Here is a 25,956-nt window from a genome sequence, read left to right on the forward strand (position 1 = left end):
GGGGGATTGTCAATACTAAGGAGGACTTCAACAAATTACAGGAGGACATTAATAAACTTGCAGAACAGCATATAATTGGCAAATTAAGTTCAACACGGATAAATGTGAGATACAGTATTACATTTTGGTGGAAATAATAGGGAGGTCACGATTCTAGGTCTCTCAATTACACATGGATATTATTTAGGATGCTTAAAAACTGGCATTCCATTCAGATTTATGACATGAACTGGAACTGCTCTAGAGAAGTGCCTCCAAGGTTACAGTGCATAGCCTTGAAAACACAGGCTAGTTAAATCTACCTGAATATACTGACCGTAGCATCAAAATCTAATTCCATGTGAAAAACCCATCATAATCAGTTTTTTTTTTAAAGCAGAAGATTGTCAGACATTACATGAATCATCGGAACAGGAGTAAGGCCATTCCGCTCCAGGAGCCTGTTCCATTATTGTATTACATCACGGTTGATCAGTACCTCAACTCTATTTACGCATAACGCATCTTTGCTCCATATCCCTAGATACCCTGACACACCAAAAATCTAATGATCATCAAATTGAAAATTTCAGTTGGCCCAGCATCCACAGTCTTTTGGGGAAAGTTTCAGATTTCCACCATCTTTTGTATGAAAAAGTGCCTTCTGATTTTCATTCCTGAATAGCCTCGCTTTAATGTTAAGATTATGCCCCCTGGTTCTGGATTCCACCCGAGAGGAAATCGTTTTTGCATTTACCCTGTTGAATCCCTTTACCCTGTTGAATCCCTTTATCATTTGAAATACCTTGATTAATTCCCAGCATCATTCTGGTGAATCTGTGCTGTACCATCTCCAAGACCAATATATCTTTCTTGAGATTTGGTGCCCAAAACTGAACACAGTATTCTAGATGGGGTCTGATCATGGTTCTGCACAACTGAAGTACCATTTCCTCACTTTTGTAGTCCAACCTCTTTTGAGGTAAAGGCCAACATTCCATTTGCATTACTTTTTGTATCTGTACACTAGCTTTTAGAGATCTGTGAAAATCTGTGAGCCTCAGAAAATATCCTTAATAGGAGTCCAATGCTGGACATCCTTCATCCTCCAGCCTTTCATTCAGATCTACCAGAGATGCATCCATTCCCTCTCATAAGAACATAAGAAATAGGAACAGGTGTAGGCCATAGAAACATAGAAAATGGGTGCAGGAGTAGGCCATTCAGCCTTTCGAGCTTGCACCATTCAATATGATCATGGCTGATCATGCAACTTCAGTACCCCATTCCTGCTTTCTCTCCATACCTCTTGATCCCTTTAGCTGTAAGGGCCACATCTAACTCCCTTTTGAATATATCTAACGAACTGGCCTCAACAACTTTCTGTGGTAGAGAATTCCATAGGTTCACAATTCTCTGAGTGAAGAAGTTTCTCCTCATCTTGGTCCTAAATGGCTTACCCTTTATCCTTAGACTGTGACCCCTTGTTCTGGACTTCCCCAACATCAGGAACATTCTTCCTGCAGCTAACCTGTCTAATCCCGTCAGAATTTTATATGTTTCTATGAGATCCCCTTCTCATTCTTCTAAATTCCAGTGAATATAAGCCTAGTCGATCCAGTCTTTCTTCATATGTCAGTCCTGCCATCCCGGGAATCAGTCTGGTGAACCTTCGCTGCACTCCCTCAATAGCAAGCATGTCCTTCCTCAGATTAGAAGATCAAAACTGTACACAATATTCAAGGTGTGGCCTCACCAAGGCCCTGTACAACTGCAGTAAGACCTCCCTGCTCCTATTCTCAAATCCTCTCGCTATGAAGGCCAATATGCCATTTGCCTTCTTCAACGCGTGCTGTACCTGCATGCCAACTTTCAATGACTGATGTACTATGACATCCAGGTTTCATTGCACCTCCCCTTTTCCTAATCTGCCACCATTCAGATAATATTCTGCCTTCCTGTTTTTGCCACCAAAATGGATAACTTCACATTTATCTACATTATACTGCATCTGTCATGCATTTGCCCACTCACCTAACCTGTCCAAGTCACCCTGCAGCCTCTTAGCATCCTCCTCACAGCTCACACTGCCACCCAGCTTAGTGTCACCTGCAAACTTGGAGATATCACATTCAATTCCCATTAGTCACTGCCTGCCATTCTGAAAAGGACCTGTTTATTCCTACTCTTTGCTTCCTGTCTGCCAACCAGTTTTCCATCTATGTCAATACATTACCCCCAATACCATGTGCTTTAATTTTTCACACTAATCTCTTGTGTGGGACCTTGTCAAAAGCCTTTTGAAAGTTCAAATACACCACATCCACTGGTTCTCCCTTGTCCACTCTACTAGTTACATCCTCAAAACATTCTAGAAGATTTGAGAAGCATGATTTCCCTTTCATAACTCCAAGCTGGCTTGGTCACTGCTTTCCAAATGCGCTGCTATTACATCTTTAATAATTGATTCTAACATTTTCCCCACTACCGATGTCAGGCTAACCAGTCTATAATTCTATTTTTTCTCTCTTCCTCCTTTTTTAAAAAGTGGGGTTACATTAGCTACCCTCCAATCCATAGGAACTGATCCAGAGTCTATTGAATGTTGGAAAATGGCCACCAATGCATCCACGATTTCTAAGGCCACTTCCTTAAGTACTCTGGGATGTAGACTATCAGGCCCCGGGGATTTATCGGCCTTAAATCCCAACAATTTCCCTAACACAATAAGGATTTCCTTCAGTTCCTCCTTCTCCCTAGACACTCGGTCCCCTAGTATTTCCGGAAGGTTATTTGTGTCTTCCTTAATGAAGACAGAACCAAAGTATTTGTTCAACTGGTCTGCCATTTCTTTGTTCCCCATTATAAATTCACCTGATTCTGATTGCAAGGGACCTACGTTTGTCTTCACTAATCTTTTTCTCTTCACATATCTATAAAAGCTTTTGCAGTCAGTTTTTATGTTCCCTGCAAGCTTACTCTCACTCTATTTTCCCCCTCCTAATTAAACCCTTTGTCCTCCTATGCTGAATTCTAAATTTCTCCCAGTCCTCAGAATTGCAGCTTTTTCTGGCCAATTTTTATGCCTCTTCGTTGGATTTAACACTGTCCCTAATTTCCCTTGTTAGCCACGGTTGAGCCACCTTCCCCGTTTTATTTTTATGCCAGACAGGGATGTACAATTGTTGAAGTTCATCCATGTGATCTTTAAATGTCGCCTCCTCGAGCCTGCTCCGCCATTCAATAAGATCATGGCTGATCTGATCATGGACTTCCCCACCCGCTCCCCATAACCCCTTATCGTTTAAGAAACTGTCTATTTCTGTCTTAAATTTATTCAATGTCCCAGCTTCCACAGCTCTCTGAGGCAGCGAATTCCACAGATTTATAACCCTCAGAGAAGAAATTTCTCCTCATCTGTGTTTTAAATGGGCGGCCCCTTATTCTAAGATCATGCCCTAGTCTCCCCAATCAGTGGAAACATCCTCGCTGCATCCAGCTTGTCAAGCCAGCTCAAAATCTTATACATTTCGAGATCATCTCTGATTCTTTTGAATTCCAATGAGTAGAGGCCCAACCTACTCAGCCTTTCCTCATAAGTCAACCCCCTCATCCCCCGAATCAACCAAGTGAACCTTCTCTGAACTGCCTCCAAAGCAAGTATATCCTTTCGTAAATATGGAAACCAAAACTGCACGCAGTATTCCAGGTATGGCCTCAACAATACCTTATATAGCTGTAGCAAGACTTCCCTGCTTTTATAGTCCATCCCCTTTGCAATAAAGGCCAAGATACCATTGGCCTTCCTGATCACTTGCTGTACCTGCATACTATCCTTTTGTGCTTCATGCACAAGTACCCCCAGGTCCAGCTGTACTGCGGCACTTTGCAATCTTTCTCCATTTAAATAATAACTTGCTCTTTGATTTTTACTACCAAAGTGCATGACCTCACACTTTCCGACATTATACTCCATCTGCCAAATTTTTGCCCACTCACTTAGCCTGTCTATGTCCTTTTGCAGATTTTTTTGTCCTCCTCACACATTGCTTTTCCTCCCATCGTTGTATCGTCAGCAAACTTGGCTACGTTACACTCAGTCCCTTCTTTCAAGTTGTTAATATAGGTTGTAAATAGTTGGGGTCCCAGCACTGATCCCTGCGGCACCCCACTACTTACTGGTTGCTAACCAGAGAATGAACCATTTATCCCAACTCTCTGTTTTCTGTTAGTTAGCCAATCCTCTATCCATGCTAATATATTACCCCCAACCCTGTGAACTTTTATCATGTGCAGTAATCTTTTATGTGGCACCTTGTCAAATGCCTTCTGGAAGTCCAAATACACCACATCCACTGGTTCCCCTTTATCAATCCTGTTTGTTACATCCTCAAAGAACACGTCAAACACGATTTCCTCTTCATAAATCCATGCTGACTCTGCCTGACAGAATTTTGCTTTTCCAAATGTCCTGTTACTGCTTCTTTAATAATGGACTCCAACATTTTCCCCAACCACAGGTGTTAGGCTAACTGGTCTATAGTTTCCTGCTTTTTGTCTGCCTCTCATGGAGGGCTGGCTACAGAACAGGAGACCCAAATCCCTCTGCTTCTCTATGGCTCCTAGTTTGTCACCATGAAGAAAAATGTTTTGTTCTTGTCAGATTCAAAGTGGCTGACCTCACACCATCCCCACATCTGCCACAGTTTCCCCCACTCACTTAGTAACTTCCTGGTTCCATCCAGACCACTTACTGTGACTCCTTAGTGTCATCTGCAAATTTGGATATACAACTCTGTTCTTTCATCCAATCATATGTATGGTTAAAAGCTGAAGCCCCAGTACAGATCCCTGGGGAATAACACTTGTCACACCTCAACAGTCAAAAGATGTTCCCTTTATCCCTATGCTGTCTCCTACCTCCCAACCCGAGGTTACCTCCAATTCCATACACTTTATTTTTTGATCATTTCTTGTGCAGAACCTTATCAAATGCCTTATGGAAGTCCATGCAGCCAACATCCATAGATACTCCCTATCCACCATGCTAGTGACCTCCTCAAAAAATTCAACTAGATTAGTAAGACATGACCTACTATTCACAAATCCATACCGACTCACTCATACTTGTTCGGTTGCTCAGTCACTCTGTCTCTGATGATAAAATACCAGTAACAGCTTCACATCTGATGTTAAACAGATGGGTCTGTAGTTATCTAGTTTCTCCACCCTCACTTCTTAAATAACAGAGTAACATATGCAATCCAAAAGGTACAATTTCTGAATCTAGACCGCTTTGGAAAATTGTGACCAATACATCTGCAATTCCTTCACCTATTTATTTTAATACTTTGTGGTGGAAACCATCAGGTTATGGAAATTTGTCTCTCAATTCCCATTATTTTGTTCATTATTATTTTAATAATTAATAGTTTTAAATCAAAAACTTGAAGTTGTTTAAGGTAAGTTATTGATCGGTAAACTCTTCTGTAAATTAAGAAAAAAAGGTACAACTCTTTCTGCAGACACAATTGCTTCTGCACATTCTCACAAATTTACAGTAAGCACATATAGAACATTTTAACCAGCTTTCTTTGACTGTCATGAACAAAAATATTTAGTGACATTTCCTGGATATCTGGATTCACATCAGTAGCCAAAAATATTTAACTGTATGGGTAGGTGATCCTTCTCCCACCTCTTAACTTTAAAAAAAATTCAAGATGACCGGCTTTCGAACTTTCCTCTCATTCACCCCGAGCTCCAGCTATATCCTCCAAAATCACCATTCTCCTCCCTGCAACCTTGTTCTTTTGCAATCAAAACTCACTATTCAATTCATTCTTTTCCAGTATTTCCAAACTATGGAACTCTCTACCTCCCTCAGTCTTCTCTTCCTGTTACAATCTAGACACTTTTAAAGTCCAAATCTAGTCACTACATCTTGATTTACCCATCTGCTGTTCTTTTCAACCTTGGTGGTGCCTATACTAGAAGACGGCATTCTCAACATTAAAAAAATGTCTTTGGAGAGGGAAAACGCATCAAATGCTCTTTGGTGATGAAGGGTCCTAATCGGGAAGACAACAGAAGACAAGGAATATGCAATGATGTATGTATATATCACAAATTCAGAAGCAGTATATCATCAAAACTAAGGTTGTTGGCAGTGGATCGCTACAAATTCTAAAATGAGAAAAGCAGCAAGACTGACACAAAAGTACAAATCGTATCAATGAAGAAATACTTTGACAAAATAAGGAAATGTTTCACCTATATATGAAGTAAGCTATTCTTCAAAGTTAATGCTGCAAATACCATGTACAAAGCAGGTTCTGCAAAATCCAGGTTAACACAGGCAGTCAAGAGTTTCTATGCTCCTTGGCGGCATCATCCGAAAACACAACGGGCCCAAGTTTTGAGCCGCGCCTAGAACGGCGCAGTCCCGACCTGGACGCCCGTTTTTCGCGCCACAAAGTGCGCCTAAAAAAACCCTCCAGATTCTCCACCTCCCTGCAGGTCCTCTGGCCCTCGGCGCAGCGCAGCATGAGCTGTAGGGGCGGAGCCAGGTCCCTGCGCTGAAAACAGTGCCGGGACCTCTGCACATGCGCGCTACCTCTGCACATGCGCGCTACAGTGGGCGTGCAAGTGCAGTAGCTCCAGGCGCCCGAAACTGTGTGGGAGGGGCCCGAAGCACGCAGCCCCTAGCCCTGGCCGAATGGCCTCACTGGGGCTTCGTGAATAAGGCTCCTCCCACGGCCAGCTCCTGCTTCCTCCCGACCCGACTCGACTCCCGCTTCCCGCCCCCGGCCTCCAGACCGGACCCGACACCGACCCGACCCCCGCCCCCATTCCCGACACCGACCCGCGCTCCCCACCCCCCCACCGCCTCCGGACCCGACCCGACTCCCGCTTCCCCCGCCCCCCTCGCCCGGACCCGACCCGACTCCCACCCCGCCACCCCCCCCGGACTGGATCCAACCTGACCTCCCTCTCCCTCCCTCCCCCTGACCCAATGCCACCTACCTGTAAAGGCCCTGCCCGAAGTCTCGGGCCCGGCCCGTTCAGCCTCCCTCCCCCTTCTCCTTCCCCACCCCACCCCCCCCATCTCCTCCCCCCGCTCATCTTCTTTCCCCCCCCCCCATCTCCTTCCCCCCACCCCCCATCACCTTTCCCCCCAACCCCATCTTTCCTTCTCCCCCCTCCCCCATCCCTCCCTCTGCTCCCCCCCTCTCTCCCTCCCCTCGCTGTCAGAAACACAGACATTGACAGACAGAGAATGAGAGACACACACAGACAGACAGAGAGATAGAGACACTGACAGAGACACACTGGGGGGGGGGGGGGGGAGGGCATCCCAGCACGCTGTTGGAGGGCTCCCGGTGCTGCAGTCGGTAAGTAGAAAATGTTTTATTTATTGATTTAAAAAAAATTCTTTCTTATTAATTTTTTTGGATTGATTTATTGGTTGATTTATTGATGTATTTATCATTTATTATTGTTGATGGCTCTTTATTTGTAAAACTGAAGTGTTTTAATGTTTGTAAACTTCCCTTTAAACCCCCCCCCCCCCCATTCCCTACGCCTGATTTTCTAAAATGTAGACAAGGTTTTTTCGATCGTACAAAAATCTTCACTTACTCCATTCTAAGTTAGTTTGGAGTAAGTTTTCACTGACGAAACTTTGAAAACAGGCGTAAGTGGCCGGACACGCCCCCTTTTGAAAAAAAAATTCTGTTCCAAAGTGAAACTGTTCTAACTGACTAGAACTGGAGCAAACTAAATGACGAGGATTCCGATTTCTAAGATACTCCCGTTCTACACCAGTTGCTCCTAAAAATCAGGAGCAAATCATGGCGAAACTTGGGGACGACGTCAGGTTCCACATGTACACTGATGACATCCAGCTCTACCTTACCACCACCTCTCTCGACCTCTCCACTACCTCTAAATTGTCAGACTGCTCGTCAGACATCCAGTCTGGATAAGCAGAAATTTCCTCCAACTAAATATTGGGTAAGCCATTGTCTTCAGTCCCCGCCACAAATTCAGTTCGCTAGCCATCCCTCTCTCTGGCAATTGTCTGCAGCTGAAACGGATTGTTCAGAACCTTGATGTCGTATTTAACCGAGATGAGCTTCCGGCCATCACGAAGACCGCCTATTTCCACTTCCGAAACATCACCCAACTCCGCCCCCGCCTCAGCTCAACTGCTGCTGAAACCCTCATCCATGCCTTTGTTGCCTCTAGATCTGACTATTCCAACGCACTTCTAGCCAGCCTCCCATCTTTACTCTCCATAAACCTAAGGTCATCCAAAACTCTGCTGTCCGTGTCTTAATTCGCACCAAGTCCCATCACCTGTGCTCACTGACCAACACTGGCTCCTGTATCAGCAATCATCTCAATTTTAAAATTCTCATCCTTGTTTTCAAATCCCTCCATGGCCTTGTCCTCCCTATGTCTGTAAACTCCTCCAGCTCTTCAACCCTGCGAGATATCTGTGCTCCTCCAATTCTGCATCCCTGATTTTAATCGTTTCACTATTGGCAGCCCTGCTTTCAGCTGCTGAGGCACTAAGCTCCGGAATTCCCTCCCTAAACCTCTCTCTCTTCCTTTGGAATGCTTTTTGAAAATGACCTCTTTGACCAAACTCTCCTTATGTGGCTTGATGTCAAACTTTGTTTAATAATGTTCCTGTGACAGGTGCTATATAAATGTTGTTATCGGGAGCTGGACAATCAGGTTGACCTTTGACATTCTCCACTATTGCACAAGGCTTTCAAGAGCTTTTCAACTAAAACATTCAAGTCCAGGAATAGAAAGGACTGTTGCCTATTCTCATCTGAAGCAAAAATACACTTCCAGGTGTTCTAGGTCCTAAGCTCTGGAACTCCCTGCGTAAACCTCTCCGCCTCTCTTTCCTCCTCAAGACTCTTTGACCAAGCTTTTTGTCACATGCCTTAATTTCTCCTTATGTGGCTCGGTGTCAAATGTTTTGTCTCATACTACTCCTAGTGAAGCGCCTTAGAGCGTTTCACTATATTAAAGACGCTATATAAATACAAGTAGTTGTTGTTGTTGATATACTGAGTTCTGTGACCCTTGCTGTATCAACTGAAAATTTGAATTTGTAGGTGATGGACACACCTGAGAAAATAGCAAACAGTTACTGTAAGCGATCTTCAGTGATTGCACAAATTAATTTAGTGCAAAAGCCATTGATCATAATTTCTTCAGAAAACAAATCGATTTTGATATTATGTCCACAAACAAGCAAGACAAAGCTCCTTCTGAACTAACTGTGAGGCAGGCTAATCGTAGAATTTGCCTGCCTCTCTCCTTACCCATTCCCATCCATGACTCATGAACCTCAATCTCTAGGAAAATGTTAACTGCCATTTTAACGCAAAAGATTTAATCCAGATAAGGACATCTGAAAATGTCCTTAATAGGCGTGCAATGCTTCACACCTTCCATCCTTTCATTCAGAGATACCAGAGATGCATCCATTCCGTCTCATGGGCAGACTGGTTACAGAACAGGCTGTGATCAATAATGATTTAGATCATGATTAGATGATTACAAACCAACAAAAAGTAGGGACAACATCAGCGATGTGTACTGAAAGTTCTTTGATCACCTCGATCTCAGTTACAATAGAGATTTCAATATACTTCAATCGCAACAGGAATAGGTCATTCAATGGGATCATGGCTGATCTACAACCTAACTCCATGGGCCCAAGTTTCCACATGATTTGCGCCTGATTTTTAGGAGCAACTGGTGGAGAACGGACTATCTTAGAAATCGCAATTTTTCACATTTTTTTTTCTGCAGTTCTAGTGAGGTAGAACAGTTCTACTTTAGAACAGAATTTTTTCTTCAAAAGGGGGCGTGTCCGGCCACTGACACCTGATTTCAAAGTTTCCACAGTGAAAACGTACTCCAAACTAAAGTAGAATGGAGCAAGTGAAGATTTTTGTAGAACTGAAAAAACCTGTTCTACACATTAAAAAATCAGGCGCAGGTTACAAATTAGGCGTCCAGAACGAGGTAGGGGGAGGGAACTCATTAAATTCTACAATCAATCCTTATTTATACTTCTCCAAATATTGTACAAATAAATCCAACCTGAATAAACATTTATAAGCAAAGAAAAGATTAAATAAACCATCTTCCTACCTGTGTGAAAGTGCTTCAGCCATCGTTCGAAGGAAACCGCCGTTTGTTGCCGCGCAGGGGAGGGAGGGGAAGGAGACAGCGGCTTGTTGCCGCGCAGGGGAGGGAGGGGAAGGAGACAGCGGCTTGTTGCCGCGCAGGGGAGGGAGGGGAAGGAGACAGCAGCTTGTTGCCGCGCAGGGGAGGGAGGGGAAGGAGACAGCGGCTTGTTGCCGCGGAGGGGAGGGAGGGGAAGGAGACAGCGGCTTGTTGGCGCGCAGGGGAGGGAGGGGAAGGAGACAGCGGCTTGTTGGCGCGGAGGGGAGGGAGGGGAAGGAGACAGCGGCTTGTTGCCGCGGAGGGGAGGGAGGGGAAGGAGACAGCGGCTTGTTGGCGCGCAGGGGAGGGAGGGGAAGGAGACAGCGGCTTGTTGCCGCGGAGGGGAGGGAGGGGAAGGAGACAGCCGTTTGTTGCCGCAGAGGGGAGGGAGGGGAAGGAGCTAGTGAGAAGGGAAGCCTCAGTGCTGATGGCAATGTGGTTTTATTAAAAAATGTTCAAAAATTAAACAGCTACAAAGAACTACAAAAATGGCCGAGTGCAATGTTTTTTTTCACACTGAGCATGCGCGAACGCTCCAACGCGCATGCGCAACGGTGCTGGCAGGAAAAAAACTAATTTAAATAGTAGCCGACCCCTCCCACTTACAAAATCGGCGAGAGTGTAGGCTCCGCCCCCCTGGGCGCCGCGCCAACAGACAAGGAGATGCAAAGCGCTCGAGAATAGCACGTTTTTTTTCTGCCGCCGTTTTAGGCGCGAAAAATGGGCGCCCAGCTCGGAGGGGCGCCCGTTTTTTATCCTGTGGAAACTTGGGCCCCATATACCTGCCTTTGGTCCATATCCCTTAATAACTTTGGTTCACAGAATGCTATCAATCTTCGATTTAAAATTCACAATTGATCTAGCATCAATTACCATTTGCGGGAGATTCCAAACTTCTACCACTCTTGTAGAAGTGTTTCCTAATTTCACTCCTGAAAGGCCTGACTCTAATTTTTTGACTATGCCCCTAGTCCTAGAATCCACAACCAGCAGAAATAGTTTCTCTCTATCTACCCTATCTGTTCCCCTTTGATATCATGAAAGCTTCGATCCGATCACCCCATAACCGTCTAAATTCTAGGGAATACAGCCCAAACTGTGCAATAGGCTAATGAGCATAAGTCTGAGACAGTCTCACTTAGGTCTGGGTAGGGGAAAAGACTGATGACAAGAGAAATACAATTACCTAAGTTCACTTTTTTTCTCAAAGCAGCAAGCACCGTTGTAATTTTTCACCGCTGCATAGATATCACACAATCATATAACAACGTACACATATATACTGCCTTTAATAGAAGCTTACAATTCCCACAGTTTGTAGCTGAGTATTGGACTCAAGTAGGACCAAAGAAGGAGCTAAGGAATGTAGCTAGGTCAAAAATGTAGGTATTAAAGAGGCCTTTGAAGGTGAGAAATGTAACAAGGCAGATATTTACATGGATAATTCCTGAACATGGGGGCAAAATGGGTGAAGGATGAGCCACTGATGGTAGATCAGTGTTGGGTGGTGGTTGGAGCAGTATAGATAGGAGCAGAAGAATGGAGGAAGTTGAGGCCATAGAGGAATTTGTACCCAAGAATGGGAACGTCAAAATTGATGCACTGGAAGTCTGTAAGGACAGGGGTGATAACTGAGCCGAAACTTAGTGTGGAATAGACTGTAGGCAGCGATCTGGAAGAGTTTCAGATTATGTTGGATGGAGCTCAGAAAGCTAGGAGGGAAGTGACAATAACATGGAAGAGAGTTTCAGCACAAGTGACAACAGATGTCAAGTAAGGACAGAGCCAGCTGATATATCAGAGGTGGAGTGAGATTCGGTGCAGCAAGGGCAGGATACCACAGAAGATCTGGCAGGACCAAGGACACGGACAGAAGGAACGCGAGCCGTTGAGTAAATCAATTGTGGGCAAGGGGAGAGGGAGTTGGGAATTAAGAGTTGGGGGTAGTTTTTTTTCCAATGAGTGAAGGGTAATGGCAGTGGAGCCTGGAGATGAACAGGGGGATGCTGCTGTTCAGGAAAACAAGGAAGTGGTCAAAGATAGCCTGGTCAGCGTGAAAGTTTGCCATGGATATGAATGGGGGTGTCAATATGTAGCTGAAGTCGTGATAACAGTAGGGCAGCAAGGACAGAGGAGCAGGGCAGTAGGAACTTGGGTGTAGGGTAAAGTCACAGAAGATGAGTTATCACTCTGCAAAGAATGAGTGAGGAAAATGAGGAAGATATTTCAATGAAGAGAACAGCAGACAATAAACACCTCGAGAGAAAGAGACTGGATGATCAGGTGAGGCATAAATGCATATTCAAAAGCTCAATAGCACCCGACAAAGAGTATTCCAAGAAGGACGGCAAACAAAGTATACTCTAACTTGTGACTACGAGGATATTAGTCAACTGAATACAGAAAATCTACGAATATATTTAAAATTTGCAAATATATAGTCCATTTATAAGCCTGACTTATAATCCTTTACAGATCATAACAGTTATAACACCCTCCTTTCAGTCATGGGATCATAATAACCATGTCATGCAGTATGCAACATTCAGCTGCTTAAGTCGGAATCTATAATGGGAGAAAACAGAATTAGGTACCATATGGAGTGGGGGTAGTTTAATGTCAAGGCAATCGGAGCTTAATGGATATTTAACTAATGCTTACATTTTGCTGAAATTGTCTGAATAGCTCAATGCAAGCATTTAATGCTAGATATAAAAATATTTACTTACATCTTTTTCTGTTCGATGAGGGAACATTGAAGACTGGCTGTAATACAGACTTTCATCATGGTAATCGCTCTCCACTCCCTCTACAAACTTCTTTCTCGCAGCACCAAACATGCTGTTTGTCACCTGTTTCAAAAACAAAGAAAATGTCAGATGTTTTTTTGTCACCATTTAGTGTATTGATACAAAAAAGCTACAGGAAAAATATTATATTTCCATCCAAAATGCTTTCATGTTATACCAATAAGGTTCTTGTCCAATTATACGTTTAGTCATCTGACAGCATTTTTGCCACAACCATTTTTGGACCCTAATGTTCTGTGGCCAAAACAATCTCTCCAGAGAGATTGCAAGATGGAAGGGGAAAAAAAAAATATTTGTTCTGCAGGGTATTTTTAGTTCAAGTGTACGTAGTACGAAAGTTTCACACAATGATTATGGTTTCTGAATATTTAATGAATAATATGCCTACAAGAAAGCCACTTGAGTGAAATCCTAATGACAACACTGGTAATAAATACAATTCCATAAAAAGATAGACCACAAGTACAAATAATCGAATAGGAAAGTCTAGGTTTGTCTTTCTTTCGAGGAGCAGAATTACTGCATGGTAAATTAGATTCAGGAATACACAACAGTAATTAAAAGTTCAGAGATACATACAAATATTCTGATCTTCAGAAAATCTCCATCTTTCAATGAATTTGAAGAGCTCAGACTTAATCCATTACATTTTACCGGAACACAGTTTTCTGTCATGGTACATGACAATCTTGTGATTGGATACATTTATTGAATTAAAAAGTACTTCAGACACTTAATAGTGCAACAGCTGTGAAATATTAAAAGTATATTATCTACTGGAATGCAAATACTTGGAATTGTGTTCTCTTCCATGTATTTCCAAGGTACTTGTTAAGCTAATAAAACCTCAGGAGGAGAATGAGAAGGGAAAGGAAGGAATTTTGGGGCACCATCAACCTAAAAAGTCCACGAAAAACATGGAAACAATGGTACGAGACCTCCGGTTGCAGTATCAAGGAGTCATTAAAAAAGACCCATCATTTTAAAAAGTGAAAGCATTATGCCAATTTGTGTGGAACCACATTTTTGTTCAAAAAGAGCTTATTGCTCATCAGTTATTTACAATTATTGAAAGTCACACACAGACTCGAGAGGCCATAGGGCAGTACCCTGTAGATGCCTAAAATGGAGCTTTACCTTTGCCTACAACTGGGCAGTAAACGTCTCAACTCCCCCACTTGCATAGCTGTAAAAACAAGAGTCCTTAACTAATGCACAGGTTCTTACTGTGGTATAAAATGACAAAAAAAACTTCAATAATCATCATCAATAAGGAAGGTTATAGTCTGGAGCTTAAATGTACAGAAATTATTGAGCTGAATGAGGAGCACCAATTTGCTTATGAATCGCCAGGTTCATTTTCCAGTCTTGAAGGAAAATCTGGCCATTCTTCATTTAGCTCATATCAAAATCATTCCTCACATGACTCCATAGGTGATTAAAAAGCAAAATAACAGTTTATAAATCAATCCTTCACAATGCTTTCAACTGCTGTCCACAAAGGTCTAAATATACCATAGGATCCATAAAATACTAGTTAACACCATCCATAGAACTCCAATGATCTAAAATACTTGTCTAACTGTGCTTTCAATAATTCGTTTTTTCAATCAACATTCACAAATATATTGCGTAACCAGGATAGGGTACCCATATTTTCATGCATTGGAAAAGCAACTCCCACCTGTCCTGGAACTAAATAAATGCATCACAAGAAACAGCAAGAATCGCAACTAACAGAACAAAAGTTCTTGTTCTGGAGATATTAAAAATTATCCGGCCATCTATTCCATCGCATTATGGACACCTAAGGGCAATGAGGGGGTGGGGGGGGGGGGAGGTGGATAAAAAGGAGAATATATGGAATTGCTCGGAGTCACAGCCATAGCACTGGCAGATGCCTGTATTTCAAACTAAACATGATAGACTGCATGCTTTTCAAAATAGGCATCAGTGGATGCCACCATCTTTTAAAATTGAGGTGCTACGCCAGTTGAGACCATTCAGCATCTTGCCACACCTTGCTGCAAAATAAGAGCACTTTATTTTTTCAGGTCATTTAGGTGAACTATACTGGATGCATCCTGGGTTTTGCACCAATACCATATTCAATATCTCACTGCTGTGGGTAGTGAAATCAAGACTGATTGGCTGAGCAAGGATAAAGGTGTGACTATGTTTGAAGAGATAGCCAAATAGTCTGAACTCAAATTGGTTGATACACATTCAATCTTCAGCAAGGATCAGAACTTTTAAATTCACACCAGATAATACTTGTAGGAAAACAATAGAACAATTCAGTTTACGGAATTTCCTCGTGTTAGACCAAGGAGTAAGACGAGTCCACATTACAAAGCAGCTTTCCAAAGAAGAGTGGCTCAGCTTTTCTTGGTCATCCTGGAGATCTTCAAGCAGGTCTTCTGATACTGTACAGGCACAATGCTTCAGCTGTGGCCTGACTCCCCAGATGCATTTTCCCCTTTATGCTACAGCTTGGCATTCAAACAAAAATGAGTGCCTTCAATTAAATGTGAGCAAGCTAGCAGTCAGTGGAACTGCAAAACCTCTTAGGTGTCATCTCTGTTGGACACAACCACTCCAATACCACTTCCATCCAAAGCAGTAAGATAGCAGAAATTGTTTTCAAGGTAGCTGGAACACATAATTCTGGTGCAACACTCTGCACAACTAACAGAGATTTTTTCACTGTATTCTATAATAGCAAAGATGTGTGCGTTTTTTGGGGACAGTTTCCATTCTCCCACTAATAAAAACTAGTTTTATCTTCATTCACATCCCAGTGATAGAAAAATACTGAAGATTGCAAAATAAGGCAGGATATTCATAACAAAGTTATTTCAGCATCCACAGCTACACACCATCCAATTTTACCCCGATATTATCATCATCCTGAGATTCTTCCTACATTTTCATGGCAATTGATTTCTGCTCTCAGAAATGAGACTGCAGGATTGCTCTGATTCAAATTTCAGAAGAAAATTAGAGATTGAAAAATGTAGCCACATCTTTGACAGCCAGGCGACACCCTGGCCTCAGCAGCCAACTAATGGTCACAACAACATTCAATATTTGCTGAGGGTACTTTATTATAAAGCAGCAAAAATAATTCACAGAAATGGTTTTTCTGTCACAACCAATCATAGTTATTAAAAGGATGGTGACTTCCTTTTTGGTAGGGTTGAATATAAAATAAACTAATTACATAGAAACATTAAGATTAATTAATTTTGTGAGAAACTAAGAGCAGAAAATGAGCTGCTTTAAAAATAAACTAATTTGCTATGTATCTTTTAAAGTAATTTTATGTTATCTATTGCATTGTATTTATTAGAATGTATGTTGCACCCAAGGAATAGGAACAACTTTTACATTTTTGTTTTAAGAATTGACTCCCTCATTCAATTTCTCCTGGCTCCCTTTATCACATCACTTGATTATTACAATAACAGATTCAACAATAACAGTATTGCACAGGGCTCTGCTCCACACTGCTTAATAAACTGGGTCAGGATGCAGGTGGACAGGAAAGCATAGCTGAGGCTGCTCGACCCAATCACATTTAAAATGGTGGCCTCGGTGGGCTGAAGAAATGTATACTTGGCATTTCCTCTTCAAACATGCATCAACTTACATCTATCCACATTAACAGCCATCTGTCAATTTGTAGCTAATCTGCTCAATAGGTCAAGATTTTTCAAAAGCTATCCTCCTTAAAATGTGGCACCTCGCCTCAGCAAATGTTAGATTACAGGATGAACCTCTCTTATCCAGAACCCTCGGGACGTGGCCTGTTCTGGATAAGGGATTCATCTGGACAAGGGGTAGTCACATTAAATTAGATGGTATGAGTACTGAGGAAGGGGATATCGGGGCCTGCTGGCTTGTGGCTGGGAGTGCGGAAGAGAGATCATGGGGGGGTAGGGTGGTGGATCGCAGGGTCAGGCCAGCGATTGCGGCAGTTGGCAGCGAGGAAGGACTTCAATTTGTTCATGAGAGAGTTCTGCGCACGCACCACCCGGGAATGGTTCCGGATAAGGGAGGTTCAACCTGTAGTACTATTCTCCAAGTCGTCTATGACTAGTGAGTAACTGGGACCAAGCATGGATGCAAAATTTTAAACAGGTGCCTTTACAAATCTAAGTGAACTATATCCAGTGAATCACTGCTTCGGTTACCTTCTGAAAGAATTGAAAATGAGTACTGGGCTAGTGCTTCTAAATCCATGCCGACTATTATGTAGGGCCTTTGCTGATTTCAGATGTGCATGGTGTGTAATGCTCAAATGTTTTCCCCACTACACATGTTGGGTAATTGTTCTATACTTTTTCCCCCTTGAATGAATATTTTCTATCCTCCTGTTTTCGGGTGCAGTATCTACCAGAGCCTCAGCCATCTCCTTTGTCACTCCCTTAAAATTCCAATGTATATCCCATCGCATCCACATGAATTTTGTTTTTCCTAACACGTCTATTTTTCTCAACCCCTCCACTGCGTATCCGACATTGAATGTTGGCTGAGCGGCAATTTCTTCCAGTTAAACATTGGGAAGACTGAAGCCATCGGCTTCGATCTCCTTGCTACTGATTCCATCCCAGTACCCAGCCACTCTCACAGGTTGAACCAGAGTGTTTGCTACCATGGTCCTATTTGACCTCAAGTTGAGCATCCAACCCATAAAGCTCTCCATCACAAAGACCAGCTTATCCCTGCAACTCTATGCACACCACAACCATCCAGGTAGTACACTTAAACTTTCTCCTAAACTTTTCCACTTTGCTACCTCTGTTTTTACCTTCAAAATTGTCCTGAGGCCTATCTTCTTTCACCTCCAGTAACTCTTCTCCTACTGCTGGGTGTTCTATGCCCTGGGAGGGACCTTTACATTAACAGCATTATATGTGTGCAAAGTGTCCTTGTAGATTGTTGAACTAAAATTGTTGAGTCTCAAATTTGACTGTAATCTTCATTTGTGAAAACTGCAAAATCTACTAAACCCACCTGCCATTTCCTAATCCCCTATAATCTCTCTTCCCAACGAAATAACCCACCTATTTCTTGATCCTCTATTATCATTCTTTCCAACTAATCTTTTAAAAGGAACCATCTGGCATTTTATAACCATCATTATGAATACAGAGCTTAAAAAGGTTACCCTCTCCTGCTATTACAGTGAACAGAAAAGTACAAAACAATTAAAAGTCATCACACCAGAATGCAGATCTGTTAAATGTTCATTTTAGTGATAAACAAGGTTGTAGGGGAGAAGGAGCAGCAACGTCTGATCTTCGATCCCTTTATGTACAGCTACAATCTCCGTCGAGGTCTGTTCTAAAACAAAGTGCAAGATAGACTGACCTTGTCCGTGCCTTTTGTTGCTGTGATACTGGAAAGCACCAAGGTCAACAGAACACTGTTTCATTTCACATATGAACTTGCTTATAAAATAAAACTTTCAAAAGGGTAGCAGCATTATAATCAGAGAACAATGAATGCAGCACTTTTTGACATGATGGAGTGACAGGAAAAGGAACTGCCTCTTAAATAGAGAACCAGATTTTTGTCCACAACGAGGCTACATTGACATGAAAGAGTGGGTTCATATCTACTATTGGTTGATTCAGAATGGTGCTCCTTGAGCCGTGGAAGCAGGCCTAGTACCCCGTTACACATTTGGTTGAAGAGTGTCACAAGTGTATATATATATATTTTTAAATTCACGATACCAAACAACATTTAAAATTAAAAATATGTTGGACAGCATTAGTATTTTTCAGAATACTATGTTTTTTTGGCATGCAACATTCTATACTGTTACTCATTTTAAAACAAATAAAAGTGAAACGAATTTCTTTGAAGCTGGAGCAGTTCCCTATGTGATCAGCTGTTACATTGCAGCTTTTCTTTATGGACATAATTTTCATTGAGGAGTGACACAAATCTTGAACAAAGTTTGGTTATGATCTTGGGCACATTAAGAAAAATCAGCATTAATTGGAATCTATTTTTGAAAAATCTATGGTGTAAATATGCAAGCACAGCCATCAGATCATTCGTCTGTATGAAACATTATAATTCATTAAGTACTTGCTTATGTATTGACAAATTAATTCTGCAATATATTTATAAACTGCTACAGAATTAGCATGCAATGAAGAACTTTGTTGCAAATTGATACTCAGGAATAAGAATACATGTTTTATGCCATAGGTTCCTAATGTACTTATTTGCATAAGATTGCTATTTGTGTTCAGATACTGCACCATCATTTTATTAATTTTCTGATGGGGACAAATATTTACAGAAAATTTAACAGAATGGCGTAATTGCTATTAACTGAAAACACTGCCCGTCAGGCAGATTCACCTGATATTACTGTTTTATATTATTGTGCAATGTGGAAGGAGATACTTGATTGCTTCAGTGCTTAGAAAATATGAGAGAGCAAATCTTAACACCATCTGACATACACAACTTCCTTTCATTTAAAAAGGACAAAATGTTTAAAGGCAAAAGCAGACTTCACATCAAATATGTAAACTGCTACTAAGACAAATGTTTTACAAAAAATGCCTTCTGCAAATGTTTTACAAAAAGTGGTCTAGAGTTGATAAAGAAGAAATTTAGTGAGTAATTAGTTTATTGAGAGATAAAAAATCTAAGATGAAATTTCAGCTGCAAGTAATTTACACCTTGAGCATAAAAAAAATCACTTGGGCCACAGGGATGTAGTGCTGGCTTTGCTCGACAGAAAACTCCAACATACAGATGTTGCACTTCAAATCTAACTGGACAATTATCGATTACAAGAATGAGGCATATCACTGATACATCAAAAATGGGCAGACTTTAGAAAGTCAGATAATAAATTGCAGTAAAAACATTAACAAATTTCTCTTTTTTTAAAAAAAAAGTGTTACTGAGCCACCTTCCAAACACGTCACAAGTAGAGAGGAATGCAGCAGGAAAGGGAAGGCAGACAAAACATAGCACTAGTTGGACAAAAACAAATGTGTGCGCATGTGTACTGGGAACGAACAAAATCAGCTGAAATCCCCCTGCTCCCTCAAGGTGAACAGCCTGGTGACAATCCCAAACTAGGTGCATGTGTGGATTTGGGCATGGTATCAGAGTACTGTCAGTGCCTGTGGAATGATATCCCAGAACGTCAGCTCCTTCTAGTGAAGAGAAAGAAGGGAAATTTTAAATAACCTTTAGAAACAGTTCTCTGCTGTGACATAGGCACTTCTACATAGTCATCTGTAGCTGACAGGAAGCAGTGAAATAAAGAGGAAGCTTCTCCGCCAACCTTACAAGAACCTGTTACAAGATGCCTCTCTTGTAGTCAAACCATAGAAATAAAACTGAACCAGGAACCAACTGTTCATGGGAGAGGAAAAACGAATAATGAGCAACACTATCTGAAGAGTGGTAAAATCAAATTCCGAGACCCAAAAACAAAATCCAATAAGGATTCACACTTGAAGCATGGAAGAATAAAAACAAATTGATTCAGTATAAAGGCTCAACAAAAACCTTGAGATACTAGTGACAACATTAAGGAGTTCACCTGGACCACTTGAAGCAGTTCTACAATACAAATATTACTCACGCGCTTTACATCCTACTTGCTAATGAAATGCACACCAAGAGCACGCTTACATTGTGAAACCACTGTCACAACAAAATTGTGGCTAGAAGTACTGGGGGTTTATATTTATTGCCCGTGCATCGAGAGGATCCTTAGAACATTTCACTAGGTGCATCTTGATGCCTCTGAATACACATCTGCGGCTTCATTGCAATGCTGGCTCCACACAAAACATTCATATAACACAAATTCTTCATTGAAAATTGAACGTCTTAGATCTTCCCAGAAACAAACAAGGCCATTTCTACCAGTCTAAAACCATACCTCAAAATCTCCCATCGAGAAGTTCTGCTCCTTCCATGCAGCGTAAATGGGAAAACTTTAAATATTGATTTAATTTGATTCTATGTTAATTCTTTGGGTATATATAAATAGCAAACTCCAACCCAAACCAAATTTGAACCCAGTTTAATATTTCAGCAACTTGTCAGTAATAATATGCAAGGAGAGAAATGTGTAGAATAGATGCAGAGAAGGTTTATCACATGAATGATTAGCAACTGGTTAAAAAAAGAGTATGAAAAGGACAACTTACTTAAAAGACAGAGCTAATAAATCATCCATGGATTTTCTGGCAATGCTGATAACTGCACTATTCTTCTCTTCTAAAATTGGTGTTATTTGAACATTATTCCAGGTGAATGTCCAGAATATGCTTTAAAAACTAAACCAAGCTGGGAGATCCACACTACAAGACAGCAGAAGCCTGTGTAATCTATCTTGAAGTTTACTTAATAGCTGCTTTGCAGAGTCAAATAGACCTGTGAAAAGACCAACTGACCATGGCTTTTTAATTCTGTAAATGAAAGAATGCAACAATGGTACTGAAACTAGCTAGAAACTTTAAATATCCGAAGACATATTCGGAATGCAAATTTTACACCATGGCCCGGATATTGCAGTCAGCAGCGAAGGTATGGCGCTCGTAGCTGGCCTCGAAAAAAGTTGCCCACAAAGATTTAGCGGGCTCTAGAGCATCGATTTCCTCTATTCCGATGTGACTTTGAATCTGGAACTATCTATAGGGGATCTGTGGCGTCCTGCAACAGTGAACTCATTTGGAAGGCTAATCGGCTAATCAGATTGAAGAATTTTCAGAAAGCAAAGCCAGAAGTGAAAAGCACAGATTATTATTCACATTTTAATCACTGCACATAAAGCGAAATAAAGATTGGGACATACACATGGGATTAAGGTGGAACAAACAAATTTTAAAATAAAAAGTCTTTATTATTTTAAAAATCATGGACTTTTTAAAATGTTCTTCTGAGAAAATGAGATTCCAGACTTGGAAAATTAGTTTTTCAGGGCCAGAGAGATTGTCAACATTAATTATGACTTAGTACGCCGTTAAAAATTCAGTTACACCTCATTCAACAAGGTGTAACATTTCAATGGTTTTTACAGTGAGAATAGTGTGTGAAAAGTTGAAGGTCACATCAATTCACTGATTCTGCATCAACTTCATCTGTGAAGACTGCAACAGCGTACCCTGTGGAGGAGCAGGGTAGCACTGACAGCATTTAACTGCACACGTGTAGACGCCAGAAGTTGCTGTCAGTTTTACACAGTAATGACGGCACCCCACAAATTCCGGACCGATGCCTTCAGACGAACTGGCAATTTAGCCAACAGTATCCACTTAAGGGAAGTCTTAATGACCAAACCAAGCAGATCACCGAGATAATCGACAAAACCAAAAAGATCAAACACATCAGTGTCATCTTAATTCATAGGAAGCTATACAAATTAGATTCAAAAGAGAATTCAATGAATGGAACCTCATTTTGGTATTTTCAATCAAATCAACCACTAAGTCCAAAACTCAATACAAATAAAAACTTGCATTTATGTAGTGCCTTGAACATAGAAAAATCATCTCATGGGACAGTAAAAAAAAAGGATGCTAAGCCAAAGGAGAAGAGACTAATGGGGGCTTGGTCAAAGAGATGGGTTTTAAAGAAAGCTTTAAAAGGGGAAAGGAAAGGTGGCACGGCAGAGAAGTGTAGGGAGCCTAGGCCAAGATGGCTAAAGGCACAGTCGGCAAACAATACCTAGAGTTGATTCACACTGCAAATTTAGCATCTGTATAAAGTGGTATGAACATAAGAATTAAGAACAAGAGTAAGCCATATGGCTTTTTGAGCCTGCTCCGCCATTCAATAAGATCATGGCTGATCTTCGATCTCAACTCTACTTTCCCGCCTAATTCCCATATTCCTTGATTCCCCTACAGTCCAAATCTCTATCCATCTCAGCCAACTCAACGATTCAGCATCCACAGCCCTCTGGGGTAGAGAATTCCACAGATTCACAACCCTCTGAGTGAAGAAATTCCTCCTCATCTCAGTCTTAAATGTCCAACCCTATGCCCCTTAGTTCTAGACTCTCCCGCCGGGGAAACAATCTCTCAGCATCTACCCTGTCAATCCCCCCATGTTCAATGAGATCACACCTCATTCTTCTAAACTCCAGAGAGTATAGGCCCAATCTACTCAACCTCTCCTCATAGGTCAATCCCCTCATCTCAAGGATCAATCTAGAGAACCTTCGTGGCACCGCCTCTAAGGCGTGTATGTCCTTTCTCAGCGTAAATCAGGTGTCAAGGTGCAAACTGATTCCAAGTGAGACTCTCTCTTCCACTTCACTGCAGTGTCAGGTCAGGACATGACTCAGATTCAGGTGGCACATATAACTGCAGCATAGGTGTGAACCAAAATCATTTCTATAGTTGTAGTATGAATGCACTCTTAGTGGTCTACTCTATGCAGAAACAATTAGTTGTGAGCCTTCTCTGTAGTAGCTCAAGTTAGGGCACCAAAAAGCCGCCACCTTACCCAAGTAGCAGCATCCGCCAAAATATACAAGTGAGAGGCTTGTTCATCTATCTAAATAGGCATTCTGTCGACTCCCAATACAGATATCAGAAGAGCATCAATTAGCATCAAGATTCAAGGACTCTTCCAAGAACATAGTTAACAATCTTGGCCCATACTTCTTTGGGGGATTTTTAATGTTTTTAACTCTGTGCCTAAGACTTGCCATCATTTAAGAAGTACAAATTACAGGAAAAACTGTGTCATTGGCAATGTTTTGTTTTAACTTCATATGGTAGTTTATGTCCAAATGTCACTATTAATTTGCAAATAGATGCACAAGCTATAAAAAGACACGATGAACCAGCAGACAACAAAAAGGTAACAGTCATATCTACCTGATTAAGAAATTCTTCCTTTGGCTAATGTAAAATCTAAGAATTAAATGTTCAGATGTTGGCAACTCCCAACGTGCTGGTCTTGTGTTGGCAATGGCAAATATACACTTTCTGACCTCCATCATCGCCATAGGCAGTCCCTCGGAATCAAGGAAGACTTACTTCCACTCTAAAAGTGAGTTCTCAGGTGGCTGTACAGTCCAATACGGGAATTACAGTCTCTGTCACAGGTGGGGCAGTCAGTAGTTGAAGGAAAGGGTGGGTGGGGAGCCTGGTTTGCCGCACGCTCCTTCCTCTGTCTACGTTTGATTTCCGCATGCTCTTGACGAGGTGCTCAACGCCCTCCCGGATGCTCTTCCCCCACTTTGGATGGTCTTGGGCCAGGGATTCCCAGGTGCCGGAGAGGATGTTGCACTTTACCAAGGAGGCTTTGAGGGTGTCCTTGAAACATTTCCTCTGCCCACCTGGGCTTCACTTGCCGGGTCGGAGGTCTGAGTAGAGTGCTTGCTTAGGGAGTCTTGTGTTGGGAATGCGGACAATGTGGCCCACCCAATGGAGCTGGTCGAGCGTGGTCAGTGCTTCAATGCTGGAGATGTTGGCCTGAGCGAGAACACTGACGTTGGTGCGTCTAACCTCCCAGTGGATTTGCAGGATTTTGCGGAGGCAGCGCTGGTGGTAGTTCTCCAGCGCTTTGAGATGTCTGCTGTATATAGTCCACGTCTCTGAGCCATATAGGAGGGCAGGTATCCACAGAACAGACAGCAGAGGCCTACCGTTTGTTGGGCTTCATGATCTGCCAACGGAAGTACATCATCCTCATTTGGCCCATTAAATATGTTCAAGGCATCAATGCACTTGCACTATTGCCATAAAATTGCACCATGTCACTGCATGTATGAAACAGTGGCTCAGCATATGATCTTCACAGACAGAATTCCATTCTTTCTTTTAAATGGAGGCTTTTTTTTAAAAAAGCAAACAATGACATCATATTTATATTATCCTCCACAGGATAGAAACTGCAGCAAGGTAGATAGTGGACTATAAATACACCGCTATGGTAATCTTTCAGAAGGGCAGCATCTGATACAAATATTTTCTCGTGAGGTTTTAAGACAACAGTTGAAAAATATCTCGATCTCAAGCAGGGAACAAAATGTGAATTAAGGGTGGCATTACACACAAGCCAAGGTCAACCGTGGTGAATTGCAAAGGATATCAAAGCTGTAGCAAGTTTGCAATTTACATGTACTTGTTATCGGCAAGAAAATTAGGTCAAGATGTGCTGGCAGAGGAAGGAGTGGAGGAGGGAATTCTTGCTGAACATACTGCAGCAATTCTGGCAAAAGTCCAAAATGCCATGTCTGTCATGAGAAGGGGTCCATTTTCTCTTTACCAGGGCCAACCGTTTCTTTTCATTTTCCGCCCTCACACCCGCTTTCCCGCCAACCCCCCCCCCCGCCAACTCCAGGATTTTTGGTAAAAATTAATCTGTTATGTAAGAGTTCACAAAAAAAGCTTGACAAGCTTGACAAGAGGCATTTCCATATTGAAAGTACCACAGGAGAAATTACATCAAGACCATTTACAACTATATGAAAAAGTAAACAATTTAAAAGTATATAAACTATATAAACTGTAAACTTAATAAACTATACATCATAAGCTCAACTGCATTAAAACTCAACAAATCTTACTTAGTAGTATTCAGGCATTAGAAATTCTCTGAAGTAAAACTGCCTAGTATTGTGGCATCAGGGTGATAAATTATGGAATTTTCTTCAGAGTGATGATTGGCTTGCAGTTGCAATGGATAGACAGCTCAAGACAATTATCACTGGCTCAACGTGGAAATCAGGAAGTTGCTGCCCGATTTGCTCTATTCCTGCACAAGCTTCGCGATACTGGTATCTCGCTGAGAGGTTCAGCATTAAAACACATGAAGGGTGTGAAGTTACAGTACTTGCCTAATAGAACAAGTTAGGGCTTGTCCGTTCAACTGCAAGTAGATTTTTAACGCCATG

At 41.8% G+C, this 25,956-nt stretch overlaps 1 protein-coding gene across 5 annotated transcripts in view; it reads right to left on the reverse strand.

Moving 5' to 3' along the window:
• The window catches only part of cnot2 (CCR4-NOT transcription complex, subunit 2), a 139,118-nt gene that overhangs the window by 70,884 nt on the left and 42,278 nt on the right, over positions 1 to 25,956 (reverse strand). For all 5 annotated transcript variants that reach the window (XM_070900211.1, XM_070900210.1, XM_070900213.1 and 2 more), the window contains one exon: positions 12,969 to 13,091. In XM_070900211.1, the coding sequence (XP_070756312.1) occupies positions 12,969 to 13,079 (111 nt within the window). In that variant the 5' untranslated portion in view covers positions 13,080 to 13,091. Of the gene's footprint in view, positions 1 to 12,968; positions 13,092 to 25,956 lie in introns of those variants that run through there.

Source organism: Pristiophorus japonicus, chromosome 15, assembly GCF_044704955.1.
Source record: "Pristiophorus japonicus isolate sPriJap1 chromosome 15, sPriJap1.hap1, whole genome shotgun sequence".
NCBI classification, from domain to species: domain Eukaryota; kingdom Metazoa; phylum Chordata; class Chondrichthyes; family Pristiophoridae; genus Pristiophorus; species Pristiophorus japonicus.